At 38.1% G+C, this 14,908-nt stretch overlaps 2 protein-coding genes across 2 annotated transcripts; one reads left to right on the forward strand and one right to left on the reverse strand.

Annotated features, from left to right (window-relative positions):
• The first annotated feature begins 746 nt into the window (after window positions 1-746).
• Window positions 747-10,598, forward strand: LOC109206770 (nucleoprotein TPR). Its single transcript, XM_019369631.1, has 3 exons — window positions 747-980; window positions 6,954-7,122; window positions 7,246-10,598. Exons 1-3 carry the CDS (start codon window positions 867-869, stop codon window positions 10,182-10,184), a joined length of 3,222 nt encoding a protein of 1,073 aa, XP_019225176.1. The 5' UTR covers window positions 747-866; the 3' UTR covers window positions 10,185-10,598.
• Window positions 10,599-10,622: 24 nt separating this feature from the next.
• On the reverse strand, window positions 10,623-14,632 carry LOC109206771 ((-)-alpha-terpineol synthase-like). The gene is made up of 7 exons (XM_019369632.1): window positions 14,511-14,632; window positions 13,521-13,797; window positions 12,394-12,769; window positions 11,904-12,122; window positions 11,457-11,595; window positions 11,102-11,350; window positions 10,623-11,009 (listed from the first exon to the last, which is right to left on the reverse strand). The coding sequence occupies exons 1-7, from the start codon at window positions 14,589-14,591 to the stop codon at window positions 10,713-10,715; spliced, it is 1,638 nt and encodes a 545-aa protein (XP_019225177.1). The 5' UTR covers window positions 14,592-14,632; the 3' UTR covers window positions 10,623-10,712.
• Between the last annotated feature and the right edge of the window lie 276 nt (window positions 14,633-14,908).

A 14,908-nucleotide genomic window follows, 5' to 3' on the forward strand; every position in this document is an offset into this window, starting at 1 on the left:
TTATCGATAATTATTTATCGATTATCGATTTGTACATATGCTTATCGTTATCGTTTCAATAAGGTTTCCATTTTTTCGATTTCGATTTATCGATTTTTGGGGCTTATCGATTCGGTTATCGATTACACCAATAAGAAAATTTGCGGGATTCCACAGAAAGTATATCGCTATAAACACGCCTAACTAATATGGACAAAAAGAAGCTAAAATAAGACGAACACCGTTTATAACATAAAAATTGTGCCAGCAAGCACATGCAAGGAAACTAAAGTAAGGGATCAAATGTATGCCACCAACACTCCAACGGTATAAAAAAAAAATACATCATCACGCTAATTCCGTTTTCCATTAATTTGAACTTCATTCCCTTGAGCTTTAAATATGATCATTCCTTAAATGTGGTAGAGGAAATAATAGGGCTAGGGACTTAGGGTAAAGGAAAGAGTGTTATAGAATAAGGGTAAAAAAAAAATTAAAAAAAATTAAAATTAATTTTTTTTGTCTTTTTATATATCTTATCGGTTTATCGATAAACCGATAACCGAAGAGGGCAAAATTGAAATCGATAACTCGATAAGGAAAATTTTAAAATCAAAATCGAAATTGATAAATCGATAAACCGATAACAAATAATCGATTCGATTTATCGATAAACCGATTCGAATGTACACCGCTACTAGCATTTGATTTTTCTTCTAATTCCTACTTTTCCTACCATGTCTTGAACGTCGTCGTCTCGGTCAGCTGCACTCGCTCTCCTTCGCTTTTAACAAAGACGAAACTCCAGAGGAAAAAGCGAATCAGCGATTCTTCTTCTTCTTCCTATTCGGGGGTTTTTTCTTCTTATATTTTCTTTTTCTTAAAAAATGCTGGAGAAGATCGGATTGCCGTCAAAGCCATCACTGAGAGGGAGTAATTGGGTAGTTGATGCTTCTCATTGTCAAGGATGTTCTTCTCAGTTCACTTTCCTCAATCGCAAGGTTTGATTTCCCAAATATTTCTTCAACTTTCGTTACTTTTTCTTGTCACCCTTTATACAAAATATTATTTTTTTTGATACACTTTACGCAAAATCCCAAGGTTCACAGTTATGATCATTATGCGGTTTGATTGTCGAATAATCACATGTTAGATCCTAAAATATTTAGTCAATCAATTTAAGTTATTGAATTCATATGTCATCTCTTTTTTACCTTTCCCCTTTCAATGTTTAGGCACGGGTTTTTTTCTTTTTTGTACTTTACTTTATTTAGGGATTGGAGTAAGGTTTAAATTGATAATATATTGGGGAGTGATAGCAAAAATCTCAGCTCTATGTTGAAGCACCTCTATCTGTCTAATTATCTTTCTTCTTTTGAAAAAAGAGTTATAGATTTGGGTTCTAATTATAAGTCTATGATTTGGGAAGTTTGGTAACGGAGAAGAATAAGATTTGTCCTTCCTTCCTTGCTCTATTAAGGCTATTATGTTCCAATTCAAGCATCTAACATAATCTTATGAAGTCCCACTGCGATAAAAATGGAGGCTTAGTAGAGGTTTCAGCTGCCTTTAGAGTGAAAATCTTACAGATAACTCTGGTTATGATCGAACAATCCTAAATGGCAATGCAATCCTCAGTAAAATACGATATTATTAGGATGAACTCACTAGGAAAGCACTTAGGAAAATGGAACTTAGAAGTAATAGTATAGCACTAATGACTAAGTGCATCTGAAAGTCTACTTGGAACTTTAATTAGTTAAAGAGCAGTAGCTCTCTAACATGGTTCTTCCCAATCATGATTCTGAATTAACTAGAACCATATCATCCTTTTGCTAGCTTAATGATACCGATTATATCATGGATCTGCTCAGAGCCTTGCACTGTTTGTAGAGCTTCTTTAGCACACTCTTAGTGCTGCTGCTTGCTCATAAATTTTTTAACACTTATCAAATAAAGAAAAATGTTAAAGGAAATCAAGCCACAATGAGGCCAGAAATATCATCTTATTCGGTTCTGGATACTATGCAAAAGTATATTGATTTTGATTGTAAGCTGCGAGCTGCATAAGCTTATGGCTGAATCTCCACTTATTTTCCATTTTCAGTTTCAAGCCATAATGAGGCCAGAAATACCATCTTCTTCGGTTCTGGATACTTTTATGCAAACGTATATTGATTTGGGTTGTAAGCTGCGAGCTGCATAAGCTTAAGGCTGAATCTCTAGCTTCTCTCCATCAACTCTCCACATCTAGAAATAAGTAGGCCCGGGTTGGTCAAATCTTTGTACTTACATAAGTTGTGCAGATATATTCTACTTTAATTTGAAGCTGGGAAACCTTTTCATCTGACAAGGAATTGTCACCCTCTAATATCAGCTGTCATAGTTTCGTTTCCGATATGTCCTCACTAATTTTTTTTTTTTTTTTTTTAACTTCTATGAAATCATGGTGTAGAAGGTACCTCCTATGCCAATATTATATAGGATCTTGAGATGGCTCGTCATGTCCTATGTCGACCTCCAGATGCACCAGTCTATAGGTGTGAAACAATGGTAAATGAAGGTGTTAAATGAGAACGAGGTAGACCTAGAATTACATGGAAGGAAGATGTCGGGAAAAGATCTGCAATCTCCCATAGTGTAAAGTGGAAGGAAAAGATTTATGTAGGCCATATCTATTAGTTGCGACTATGTTTAGTCATTTTAGTGCGCTTACTTTTGGTCTTATGTTTTCTAGAGTATTTTAATCCTAACCGAGAATGAGATTTATATGCCAGTAGAAAATATAATGAACTAGTATTGAGATGAGTTTAAATGGAGTGGCATGGTCCTTGAGAATTCATACCGTCGATCCTAACTTGTTTGGAATTGAGTCGTAGTTATTTTTGTCGTCATTTAGAGCACATGCATTATACAAAAGTTTCAAGTACCTAGGGCTATTATCCAGGGAGATGGGGAGATTGACGGGCATGTCACACACCGCATTGGGGTGGGGTGGATGAAATGGAGGTTAGCATCTGGAATCCTGTGTGACAAGAGGGTACCACCGGAACTCAAAGGTAAGTTATACAGAGCGGTGGTTAGGCCGGCTATGTTATATGGGGCTGAGTGTTGGCCAGTCAAGAATTTACATATCCAGAAGATGAGAGTAGCCGAGATGAGGATGTTGAGATGGATGTGCGGGCATACTAAACTTGATAAGATAAGGAATGAAGATATTCGGGAAAAGGTGGGCGTTGCCCTCGTGGACGACAAGATGCGAGAAACGAGGCTTAGGTGGTTTGGACACGTGCGGAGGAGAACCATAGATTCCCCGGTTAGGAGGTGCGAGCGGTTGGCTTTGGCAGGTACGAGAAGAGGTAGAGGGAGGCCTAAGAAGAATTGGGGCGAAGTGATCAGGCAAGACATAGCGCGACTTCAGATTTCCGAGGACATGGCTCTTGATAGGAACGTGTGGAGGTCGAGCATTAGGGTTGTAGGCTAGAGGGTAGTTCATAGTTTTTCCCTCTTTGTACCGGGTAGTGCGATAGAGTTTTGCCTATGTCTGGTAGCGGTCTATGTTGTATTCACATTATTTTGTTGTTTTGCATAAGATTGTATTATTGCACTCCCTTTCACTTATTTGGTGTATTTTAAGATATTATTATTACTTCTCTTGCTTCTTTTGTTGTTACAGATCTCTTCTTGCGTTTCTTTTATGATATTAGTATCTCTTTTGTTGAGCCGAGGGTCTCCCGGAAACAGCCTCTCTACCCTTCCGGGGTAGGGGTAAGGTCTGCGTACATCCTACCCTCCCCAGACCCCACTAGTGGGATTTTACTGGGTATGTTGTTGTTGTTGCATTATACAAAAGTTATTCTTTATCTTTTAGGGGCTTTGCACTTCTACAATGCCGTGATTTGTCTATTATGTTTGAAATCTTTGTCATCAAGTGCAACTGGTTGTCATTCATTTTTGGGATAAAGTTGGTTATCATTTATTATGATGTGTAGAACTAGGTTATCATCCATCATTTGATGTGTCTCTCAAAAACTTTGGTCTTGGATATTTTGGATGCACGCCTTGATTTAGAAGGTAAGAGTAAGACTGCAAGTACTGCGATGGTGAGGTTAATAAGCATTATTACTGCACCTAACTCCCAAGGGTGTGGCCTAGCGGTCAATGGAATGGACGAGAACCATGAGGTCAGACAAAATACACTAGGTGATTTCTTCCGACCTGCCCAAGCCTTGGTGGCTAGAGTTACCCGGTAGCAGATATCCGGTGGAATTAGTCGACGTGCACGCAAGCTGGCCCGAGCACCGTTATCATTAAAAAAAAGCATTATTATCTTGAACGGATACCTGATTGTACTCTTTGGTTAACTTCGACGAAGAGGCCACTTGAGTAACAGTGTATCCACTCGTATCAGGCATCTTAAAGGATCACCACTCATAAGTGCTTCAATTAGGCATCACACATACTAATGGGAGTCACATGTGCAATCTCAACATTTGATATACCCAGCAGCAAATTTTAATCTTGTCATCTTATGGGTCTAACGATCCAATGAAAATGCTCATTTTTCCGAGATACTTGTCATACAGCAGAATGTCTCTAATCTTGTACTTTACTCCAGTGTGTTGCAAGGTGTTTCATATGGCTGAAGAACTCTTGTAAACATTATTCTCGACCTAATGGTCTTCTGTTGAATTCAAAATAAATAGCTGATACTTCCATCCTGTATAGCGTGGCAATTGAGGTATTTTTGCTATAAACATGTTTATTGAGAGAAAAGCGAGATAACGGGAAAGACATGATAGGATTCATATTTTTTGGTTTAGTGGCAAGACTGAAGTGCTTGTGCGCTCTAGATTTCTGAATCCTCTCACTTGGATTTGTGTAGAATTTTGGATGTGAACAAGCTTGCTCAGTGCATCTTTATCTTTGTTCCAGTTCCACCACTTCTCAAAAAGAAAATAATAGTACCTGCAGCATGCTACTGCTTCCATTGTACTCCAAAGTGGTAATGCAGCACTCAATCTGTCGGGATGCATTATACAAGAAATAAGCTCGAAAGAATATCAGAGACCTTCGAAGGTAGAAAAGTAACCCAAGAGAAAGACTAAGGCAAACCCAATAACTCATTGTTCTCCTATTTCAAGGGAGTAAGAACCTCTTTCTGCAACGAATTGAGAGAAAGAATTTACAATTTCAAGCATATTTTAGTGTACCTTAACTACAGCTTGGGGACATCTTTAATAGACTTTTAGATATCCTCTAGACCAGCTCAATTAGCTGATAATATTAAACTTCTCCACCTCATCTTCTAGGTAATGCATGTCCTTTTGCCTCAAGTGCTTAGTAATGCATCTTGTAGAGAACTCTAATTTTTTTGATAGCCGTGGTGTCTGGGCCAGCGTGCATGCGCCTCGACTAATTCCAGGGGATACCTGCGCCTTCCCACCAGCATAGGTACCGGGTAACTCTGTTAGAATTCTCTGTATTTGAGAACTCTATTGTATTGTAAATATAGAGGAATGACCTGACTTGCCACATTAATGGGTGCTATTTCATGCTAGTCCTCTTTCAGTTTCTCGCCAGAAAAGCCAGTTTTCTAGAGTTGCATTGGTACATCATAAAGGCAATAAGTTTGTCACAGAAAATCAATCTATTTCATCCTTGTTAAAAACAGTTTATGCCTTTCTATTTCCTTGTTACATAAATTGGAACAGGATTTGGACAAGAGTAGTTGCAATGTATCTTCTTTAATGTTACGAAACTTTGCTCAAAAAAAAAAAAATCTTCTGTAATATGACGAGAAAGTAATCATTATGGGTGTGAAGATGGGGAATCTATGGTTCTTTCCACTAACCCCCCCCCCCCCCCCCCCCCCAATATCTTACCACATTATCTGCAATATACAATTTTCATTCACTTGTGGTCTTGTGCGCAGTTATCCTTATTGGAGAACAAGAGGTTCTTCATTTTGCTTCTCTAATGAATTTCTTGACCACAAATATGCTACTATACATTTGGTTATCACCACAGTACTAATTGGTTTTCAAGTGTTCTTGAACTTTTAATAGTTGGGATTTAAAGTGTCTATAACTTTCTCATAGCTAGTAATCGAAAAATATAGACATTGTTTTTTGTGCTATTCATACCCTCAAACCATCTGTCAAGCTACAGTTGGTATTGAGGCATCTGTCAATCCTGTTTGAAAAACTGGAATTAAAATTCCATTGCTGAATTGTTTCTTTTTGGTTTCGCTTTATTCGACGTTAGCAGTTGCTGTTTCTTGTAAAAACAATGAACCTTCTCCTTTGTGATGTAATTTGAGAGCAAATATGGCAATAATAGCCCAGATATTGAATAACTTTTCCCCAGTTTCCTCCTCGCGGATATCTGAATTTTGGTTATCTTGTCAAACTATCTCACTCTCCAAACAAAGTTCACACTTGTGGCCTGGAACTTTTTATGACTTGGAAATTGTCTTGCCGCCCAAACAAGTGTTTGCAGATTGCTTGTCTAGTAGTCTAGCTTTTTGTTGTGAAGTATCTGAACTTTTTGAATATTGCTGCCTAAAACCAATCCTCTTCAATAGCGGGCTTTAGGCATTCTTTTGGCTGTGAAAATAGGTTGCAATGCATTAGGTAGAAGCTGAAGGAAGTAGTTAAGGACATGCTTTTTTGGCTCGCCTAAAATGATTCCACTTCTCTAAGACATAACATATTGAAGTTTCTACATGACAATTTAGCTGCTGCTGTGACTTCTCTTTCTGCCTTAGTGTTCTTTTCTTTAATAACGGTATTTTTTGCATTAGTATCGCTGATCTATCAGTATCATCTTTTGTCTCCTTCTTACTAAGGCTATAGATATGATTTTATCTCAACGCTCCTGTCTCCTTGCTCTTTGTTTGAATGGAAATATGAATACCATAGGTGTCCGATTGTCTTTCACTTATGTTGTGATTCTCGCCTATGAAATTTCAGCATCATTGCCGGAGGTGCGGGGGCATTTTTTGCAATAGCTGTACCCAGCAGAGAATGGTGTTACGCGGACAAGGTGACTCACCGGTGCGTATATGTGAACCCTGCAAAAGATTAGAAGAAGCTGCACGTTTTGAAATGCGATATGGGCACAAAAATAGAGCGAAAGGAGGTACCGTATAAATAACTGGTTATGCTCACATTCATAGTTACTGTGCTGGAACCTTAATTGCATAGTACAAATAGAAAGAAATGAGTACTTCTCATTTTAAAATGCAAGTGTTTTCTCTCACAGGGAGCTCAAAACTTGCATCAAAGAGTGAGGATGAAGCTTTAAATCAGCTTCTGGGAAAAGAAATGGCCTCAGATGTTTTTCCCCTTGATCAACAGTCAGCAAACACTGCGTCTGGTTCAAATGTTCTAGATTATTCTAGTAAAGATGAGGCTGGAAACAGAAGCGTTAATCAGACTGAGCAGCAGGCTGAAATGGAATCCACTACGCCTGAAGAATTACGTCAGCAAGCGATGGAAGAAAAAAAGAATTACCGAACCCTAAAGGCTTCAGGTAAGCCTGAAGAAGCGCTAAGGGCTTTTAAGAGGGGTAAAGAACTTGAAAGGCAGGCTGCTGCTTTGGAGATTTCTCTAAGGAAAAATCGTAAAAGGGCATTATCTTCCAGTAATGTCACTGAGATCCAGCAAGATGCTGATGACCGCGAAGCGTCTGGTAGGAAAAATAAGCTCTCTCCTCAAATTACCAAAGAGAAGGATGATCTTGCTTCTGAACTCAGAGAACTGGGATGGTCAGATATGGATCTTCGTACTGCTGACAAAAGGCCAGCAACCATGAGCCTTGAGGGTGAACTTTCTGCGCTTCTTGGAGAAGTTTCTGGAAAGACCAATCCTGGAAAGAAAACTCATGGAACTGACAAGTCACAGGTCATTGCTCATAAGAAAAAAGCACTCGAGTTGAAGCGGGAAGGGAAACTTGTTGAAGCCAAAGAAGAATTGAAGAAGGCTAAAATTCTTGAAAAGCAAATAGAAGAGCAGGAACTGTTGGGTGGTGATGAAGAGTCTGATGATGAGCTTTCCTCTTTAATACGTGGCCTGGATTCTGATAAATTTGATGATATATCTACTGGATATAAACCAGATTCTAGTTATGATTTTGACAACCTTCTGGGAATTGCTGATGATCTTGGTACACATGGTAACTTTGAAGTAACTGATGATGACATGTATGACCCAGAAATAGCAGCTGCCTTGAAATCAATGGGCTGGACTGAAGATGCCACTGAATCTGAGGTTTCAGAAAAGCAATTCCAGCCTGTTGATAGGGAAGTATTACTAAGTGAAATTCAGTCACTGAAAAGAGAAGCCCTTAGCCAGAAAAGGGCTGGTAATACTAAGGAGGCAATGGAACTTCTAAAGAGGGCAAAAACACTGGAGAGCGAGCTTGACAGTTCTGCTTCTCGGGAGACTAACATGAAGGTACAGCATCCTGTGGCAATCCAGAAGGAACGTTTTCCTTCAGTGGAAGAACACCTAAATAATGGTGAAGAAGATGTTAGAAAGTACATTGAAAGGAAGGACAAGGAGTACAAAGTAGCACCAAAGAGTAGATCAGTGATCCAGAGAGAGCTTCTCAGTATTAAAAAGAAGGCTCTTGCTTTAAGAAGGGAAGGAAGGTTAGATGAGGCTGAAGAAGAATTGAATAAAGGCAAGATTCTTGAGAAGCAACTTGAAGATATTGATAATCCACCAAAATCCGTGGAGCCCATTGCTGGGAATAAGCTGGATGAAAGTGTTGCAGATATTGATGCTGGAGATGAAGAGGCAGAGGTTACGGATCAAGATCTGCATGACCCAACTTATCTTTCACTGCTTAATAATTTGGGCTGGCAGGATGATGAAAAAGCTAATGTTCCATCTTCGTCATTTCAAGGGAAAAATAATGTTTCTCATCTTAGCGATTCCTTAACTAAGGAAGCTACGAGTAACATCCAAGCTCGAGCATCTAACAAAAGTAAAGGTGAAATCCAGAGGGAACTTCTGGGATTGAAACGAAAGGCACTCACATTGAGACGCCAAGGAGAGGCCGAGGAGGCAGAGGAAGTGCTGAAAGCGGCTAAAATGTTAGAAGAGCAATTAGCTGAAATTGAAGAATCTATGTCTACCAGAGTTCCAACTGAGTCAAATGAGCAGAAAGAACGTAAAGCTATCGGTTCTTCCCTTGAGAACCCACAGTTTACTCCATCTGGTTCACAAAAAAGCCCAATTGAGGACATGGCAAGCAAAGTTACTCGTACTCCTGAGAAACCAGAAGAGGTCGCTCAGTCAGATGAGAAACCATGCATCTCTGAGTCAAAATCTGCCCAGGAAGCTAATTCTCAGCTTGATGAAAATTCCCTTCCTCAAGATATACTGGCTCGCAAGAGGAAAGCAGTTGCCTTGAAGCGAGAAGGGAAAGTGGCAGAAGCCAAGGAGGAACTTCGACAGGCAAAACTTTTAGAGAAGCGCCTTGAGGAGGAAAAGACACTGGATACTAGTAGTTCCACAGTCTCGGCCGGTTCTACTACCTCGCATGTTGGACAAAAGGAAGTTAGTCCAAACAAAGTTCCTAATGTATCTCAAGTTGGACAGAAAGAAGTAAGTCCAAACTCAGGTCCAAAGCCATTGTCTGGACGTGATCGGTTTAAATTGCAGCAGGAGTCTCTCAGCCACAAACGACAAGCACTTAAGTTAAGAAGGGAAGGTAGGACTGAAGAAGCGGATGCTGAATTTGAATTGGCAAAAGCTATTGAGAGCCAGTTGGAAGAAGTGTCTTCGCAAGATACAATGAAGTCTTCTGACCCCACAGCTGAATCAGCAGAGGATGTCAGTGTTGAGGATTTTCTTGATCCTCAGCTTTTCTCTGCTTTAAAAGCAATTGGAATTGCAGATACCACTATTGTATGCCGAGGCCCTGAAAGACAGGAAACAAAGAAGCACATAGCTGGCAATACTGATAAGACTGGCACTATTGCCTCTCAAATCCTTGAAAGACCAGAGCCAAAAGTATCTGAAGCAGGTGTATCTGATGAGTCTTCCAATGAGAGAAAACATTTGGAAGAACGAATAAAGGCAGAGAAATTGAAGGCATTAAACTTGAAACGTTCTGGAAAGCAGGCAGAGGCCTTGGACGCCCTTCGACGGGCTAAGATGTTTGAAAAGAAGTTGAACGCTTTAGCTTCATAACAATGAAGCTGGTACAATCTTTGTGTCTGGACAGGTTTTTACACGGTATATACCAACGATAAGCATGACAAGAGTTGGAATGATGGACTAGGTACTTCTCTCATGTAGCCGCTTAAGTCATTCCAATAGATGAGCTCAGTGAGTGAATTATTGGACGAACTGGAAACATTGTAAACCATTTGAATGCCCTGATGATGTGCTTTCTATGGCGACATGTATAATTATTCTTTCTTAACTATTTTTTGAGAATGAGATTATAATACTTCATCCCCTAATTTAGAATTGGCTGGGGGTCCTTGTATTCTACTTGATTGTTCTTTTAGGGGTTTTCATCTTTCATTGTTATGTAATGTTGGAGATTCGGGATAATGCATGTAACTATTTGTTGCAATACCATGCTCTTCCAAGGCCTTATTTACTGGAGGGGACTTCATACAAGTATCTGGATATAGAAAACAGATATTCTTATATATTTAGTTCTTTTACATTGAGCTTCATGCATAAACAGGCAAATTGAAGTATGTCATTTCAGGAAAGAGGAATGGGTTCAAAGAATAAGGAGCGGATCCGATCCTTTGTCTCATAATCTGGAATTCCAAATCCATCTCCATGCTGGTACATGCATTGAGCAATCCTAGCAAGATTCATTGCAGTTGTTCTAAAATCCTTTGAGAAGGAGCTGTCCCTTAGTATATCTTTGTTCATCTTCTTCCAGGTCTGATCAATTAATTGCTTTATATAGTTTCGAGCATTTTCTTCAGACCTTCCTGACTCATGCATGTAGCAGTGTATTGATTTAAGATAATCCCCTTTCTTGATTTCATCCTGAACAAAGGTAAAAAAAGAAATACTTGTTTAACATATCATACTAGAACTTGCTGACCTTGCACAGAAAACTGTATATAAACATAGCTTACAGGTGAAGTTGCCAAGTCATTTGCAAGGCGAAGAATTAGCGAAGGCGATTGAATAATAGCAGGATAATTCTTTAAGCATTCCAGTTCCTCCTCCTTTATGGGGTTTGTGATGCAAAAATAAGCATGCATTATTAGTACAGGACCAGTGTTTGTTATCCATGCATTTCTCAGGAACTCATTCAAGCTTGGTGTGTATCTACTCTGGTACCACTTCACTTCCAGTAAGTAGGCTTTACATAGGTTGGCCCACTGAAATATTTGGTACCAAAAAATGTCAAATGTATATGTCAGTAAGAATGAAGAGAAGAGGAGATGGGAAATTCAAGATAAATTACTGGGAAGAAAAACTTGCTACCTGCTTCCTTATATGTGAAATTATGCTGAAGCCTTGTTCTTTGAGAATATCATAAGCCAGTTCATTCATGGAGTTGAAGAGAGCTAGGAAGCAGATTTTCATGTAGTCAGGTAGTCGCTCTATTGCATTGATGTCCCATCTTCAGAACATGTAACCACAATAAGTATATGCCCCTCATCAAAAATAATTTTGAAATTCTATTCCAGTCCAACCCAACCCCATGACCATCCAAATAAAGGAAAAAAAAGGATTTAACTTATATACGTTGATAGTGTAACGAATTTTTACACTATCAAATATTTTAATCAATAGTAACAGGTAACTTATTTTATTTTTCCAGGTTATTGATCTCACTTATTATAGACGGTTATTTATAATTATCTTTTAGATGACATGATAGTATAAGAATCGGGATAGAGGAAAAAGGTCTAAAGTATGTGGACAAACCTGTCAACAATATCAGTGAAAAGCTCAAGTTCATCCATGGTGCCATAAACATCATAGATGTCATCAATTGTTGTGAGGAGTACAGAAAGCTTTGTTGAAAACTTTCGACAGTATCCGAACTGAGGATTAGGAGTGAAACCAACAGCCCATAAAAAACCCTCCACCAATCTGTCCCTAACAAAGCTCATCTTTTTGACAAGTTTAATGTTCTTATCCCACCTGCATTATAATCAGATTAAAACATATCGTCAAGTAAAGTTTTCAGGATTGAAAATATTTTAGTATACCAAAATTAAATCGTATTATGTGTGTGTTCAACAGTGTGCCACTTCCAAAGTCATGTACACAGTGATGGATCTAGCCATGAGTTTGCAGGTTCGATAGAGAAACATATATAGTTGGATATCCATATCAATACTCAGTCTCTCAACTTATAACCTACAATGTCTAAATTCTGTATCTGCCTCTAACGTACGGAGCGCCATCTCACCTTGACATTTGTTTTAGTTCCTCCAAATATGTAGCTTGTACCATGTTGTAGTCAAACTTTGCAAGTTCAAGTAGAAGAGGATTCATGTTCTCTCTTTTGTGATAAACTTCTATAAACCATCTTGCTTCTAGCCTCTGCATCCTCCAATGCAGAGGCATTTCTAAAGCATGGGTTACTTGCTCAGCAAGATTCTGATCTGTCATCTTCTTAAGGCTTTCCGTGAGATAATGAGTGGTGAAATCTCGAGCTATTTCCAAAATGCTTTCACCTTCCATAGAAAGATAGCAAGCTTCATACAAACTCAACAGTCCTTTAGTATCCACAACAAGGCTCGGTTTGAACTTCACTTCCTTATTCATGAAAGTGCAAAACATCTCTGGAAAAGAGGAAAGGATTCTACATAAGAACAAACATAAAAAGCATGCAAGCTTAATTAAACTACTTGCTATCAATGTCGGAGCTAGATTTTTCACTAACGGGTGTCAAAATATAACGAAATAAATACATAAAAAGGTCAAAGAGGTTCAACATATAATATTTATACTTAATTTTTTTACTTATCTGTACAGTGTAATTTTAAGTGATGAGATGTCAATTAACTACAGAGAATGGACTTTTAGTGGCGACTTGCAAAAGATTCTTTAGTTATTGTCTGACACGTAAGACATAGAGGGGAATCCAGGATTTCAAGAGGATAGGTGCACTTATATTTGACGGGTTTAACTATAGCCTCTTACCATGAACCCACGACACTTTTGAAATTATAGGTTCAAAATTATTTTTTTTTTTTTTGAAATTTTAGTGATTTTCTCTAATATATCTATACTCTATGCCGGAAACAAGACCGTCTGGAGTAGAATTTGAACCGCTAATTTTATTTGTGGAGGTACACCCAATAATTATTATACCCTAAGAGTCTTTGAGCTGCTATTTGTAGTGCATGCAAGACATGTGCAAAAACTTTATGCTTGCCGCAATTATGTTGTTAGTTTACCTCTTTTTTTTTTTTTTTTTCCAATTAATTTTTCTTTTTTTGGTTAAGTACTCCGGAGATTGATTCAGGGAGCATTATAAATTATGAGATGAAATCGGTAACTAAAAAAAAAGTAAAGGAAATGTTGAAGTACCTTGAGGGACATGATAGCCCTCTTGTCTAAGGAGTCGAAATTCTAAAGCTGTAGTACACAAATCTTCACTCTTCTGCCCGTCATTTCTATTAGTAGTATTAATGTTAACGTACATTTGCTTCAAAACTCTATCAATTTCTTCCTCAAAGTGATAGGACAAACCAAGTCTTTGCAAAATGTCAACAAGCTCAAGTTGTTCCAATGGGTGGATTGTTTTCTCTAGCATTCTCCTCACCTCTTCTATTAGTCCGGCAGCTCGTTCATAGTGTTTCTCTTCCTGCATGATAAAGAAGTAATTCTCACGTCAGTTGATAATATACACTTATTTTTCTCATAAGGGTTTAGCTTCGATGCATTGGCAGTGTACAATTTTTTATACATTTAAGTTTGACGACTCACAACAACAGGTCTGTGCCAGTATATTATCCTATATAGAGGGTGTTTGGCTAAGCTTATAAGTTGGTCAAACTGGCTTATAAGCACTTTTTGGCTTATCTATGCGTTTGGTAAAATTAAAAGTGCTTATAAGTTAAGTGCTTATAAGCCAAAAATAAGCCAAAAGCCATAAGTTGGTCTCCCCCAACTTATCAAATTTACAGCTTATAAGTCAACTNTAAGCACTTTAGGTTTGACCAAAATACTTACTATTCTATCCCTAAAATACTTCTTTTTAGAACAAAACTCTTCGTATACCTAGTTCTTCAGCTGCTTATTTCAGCACTTTTATCCAAACACGTAACTGCTTATTTTTTAAATCAGATTCAGCACTTAAAAGTGCTTTTCAGCACCTAATGCTTATCAGCTACTCTAAATCAGCTAGCCAAACGGGCTCATAGTAACCTAAGAAAAGCGCGACAAAAAGCTTGCCAAAGAAATACTGTTAGTGTATATATGTCAAATAATTTTTTTAGACAATATACAAAAATGAAGAGTAAAAGAAAAAAGACAGAAGAATAGCAGCATACTATATTTTTTCCTATTCGGACTTACAGCATAAAATGTAACTCGTGATTGGACATATCCATCCTCCCAAATGCTAGGTTTGTAGTTTCCTGACCTCCTAAGATCCATTGTTGATAGACGAATGCCTTCAAGCAGGAAAAGTGAGCCACATATTCAGCTTTTATAGCACATGACAAGTAAATTAACTCTACGGATTGTAGGCCCAGATAATACACTTGTCAACATTAGAATATCAAACCTTACCTCCGCAATAACAATTAATCACATCCGTGATTACATCGACCTAATAGCATAAAATAAAGTAAGAATATGTAACTATGGTTAAGCAATAAAAGTATATATACAAGACAATATATTTTACATTAAATTATCGGGAGAAATTCAAAAATAGCCAGTGGTCATTCAAAAATAGCCACAGTTTCTAA

This window comes from Nicotiana attenuata, unplaced genomic scaffold (genome assembly GCF_001879085.1).
Source record: "Nicotiana attenuata strain UT unplaced genomic scaffold, NIATTr2, whole genome shotgun sequence".
Lineage (NCBI taxonomy): Eukaryota > Viridiplantae > Streptophyta > Magnoliopsida > Solanales > Solanaceae > Nicotiana > Nicotiana attenuata.

What these genes read in the sequence shown, in the direction of transcription:
- LOC109206770 (XM_019369631.1), top strand. Translation starts at nt 867, where the DNA reads ATGCTGGAGAAGATCGGATTGCCGTCAAAGCCATCACTGAGAGGGAGT. An exon ending in TCACTTTCCTCAATCGCAAG is followed by an intron (nt 981 to 6,953) that starts GTTTGATTTCCC and finishes ATGAAATTTCAG; the next exon opens with CATCATTGCCGGAGGTGCGG. An exon ending in CAAAAATAGAGCGAAAGGAG is followed by an intron (nt 7,123 to 7,245) that starts GTACCGTATAAA and finishes TTTCTCTCACAG; the next exon opens with GGAGCTCAAAACTTGCATCA.
- LOC109206771 (XM_019369632.1), bottom strand. Translation starts at nt 14,591, where the DNA reads ATGGATCTTAGGAGGTCAGGAAACTACAAACCTAGCATTTGGGAGGAT. An exon ending in GGGCTATCATGTCCCTCAAG is followed by an intron (nt 12,770 to 13,520) that starts GTACTTCAACAT and finishes CCTCTTTTCCAG; the next exon opens with AGATGTTTTGCACTTTCATG. An exon ending in ATGACTTGGCAACTTCACCT is followed by an intron (nt 11,010 to 11,101) that starts GTAAGCTATGTT and finishes ACCTTTGTTCAG; the next exon opens with GATGAAATCAAGAAAGGGGA.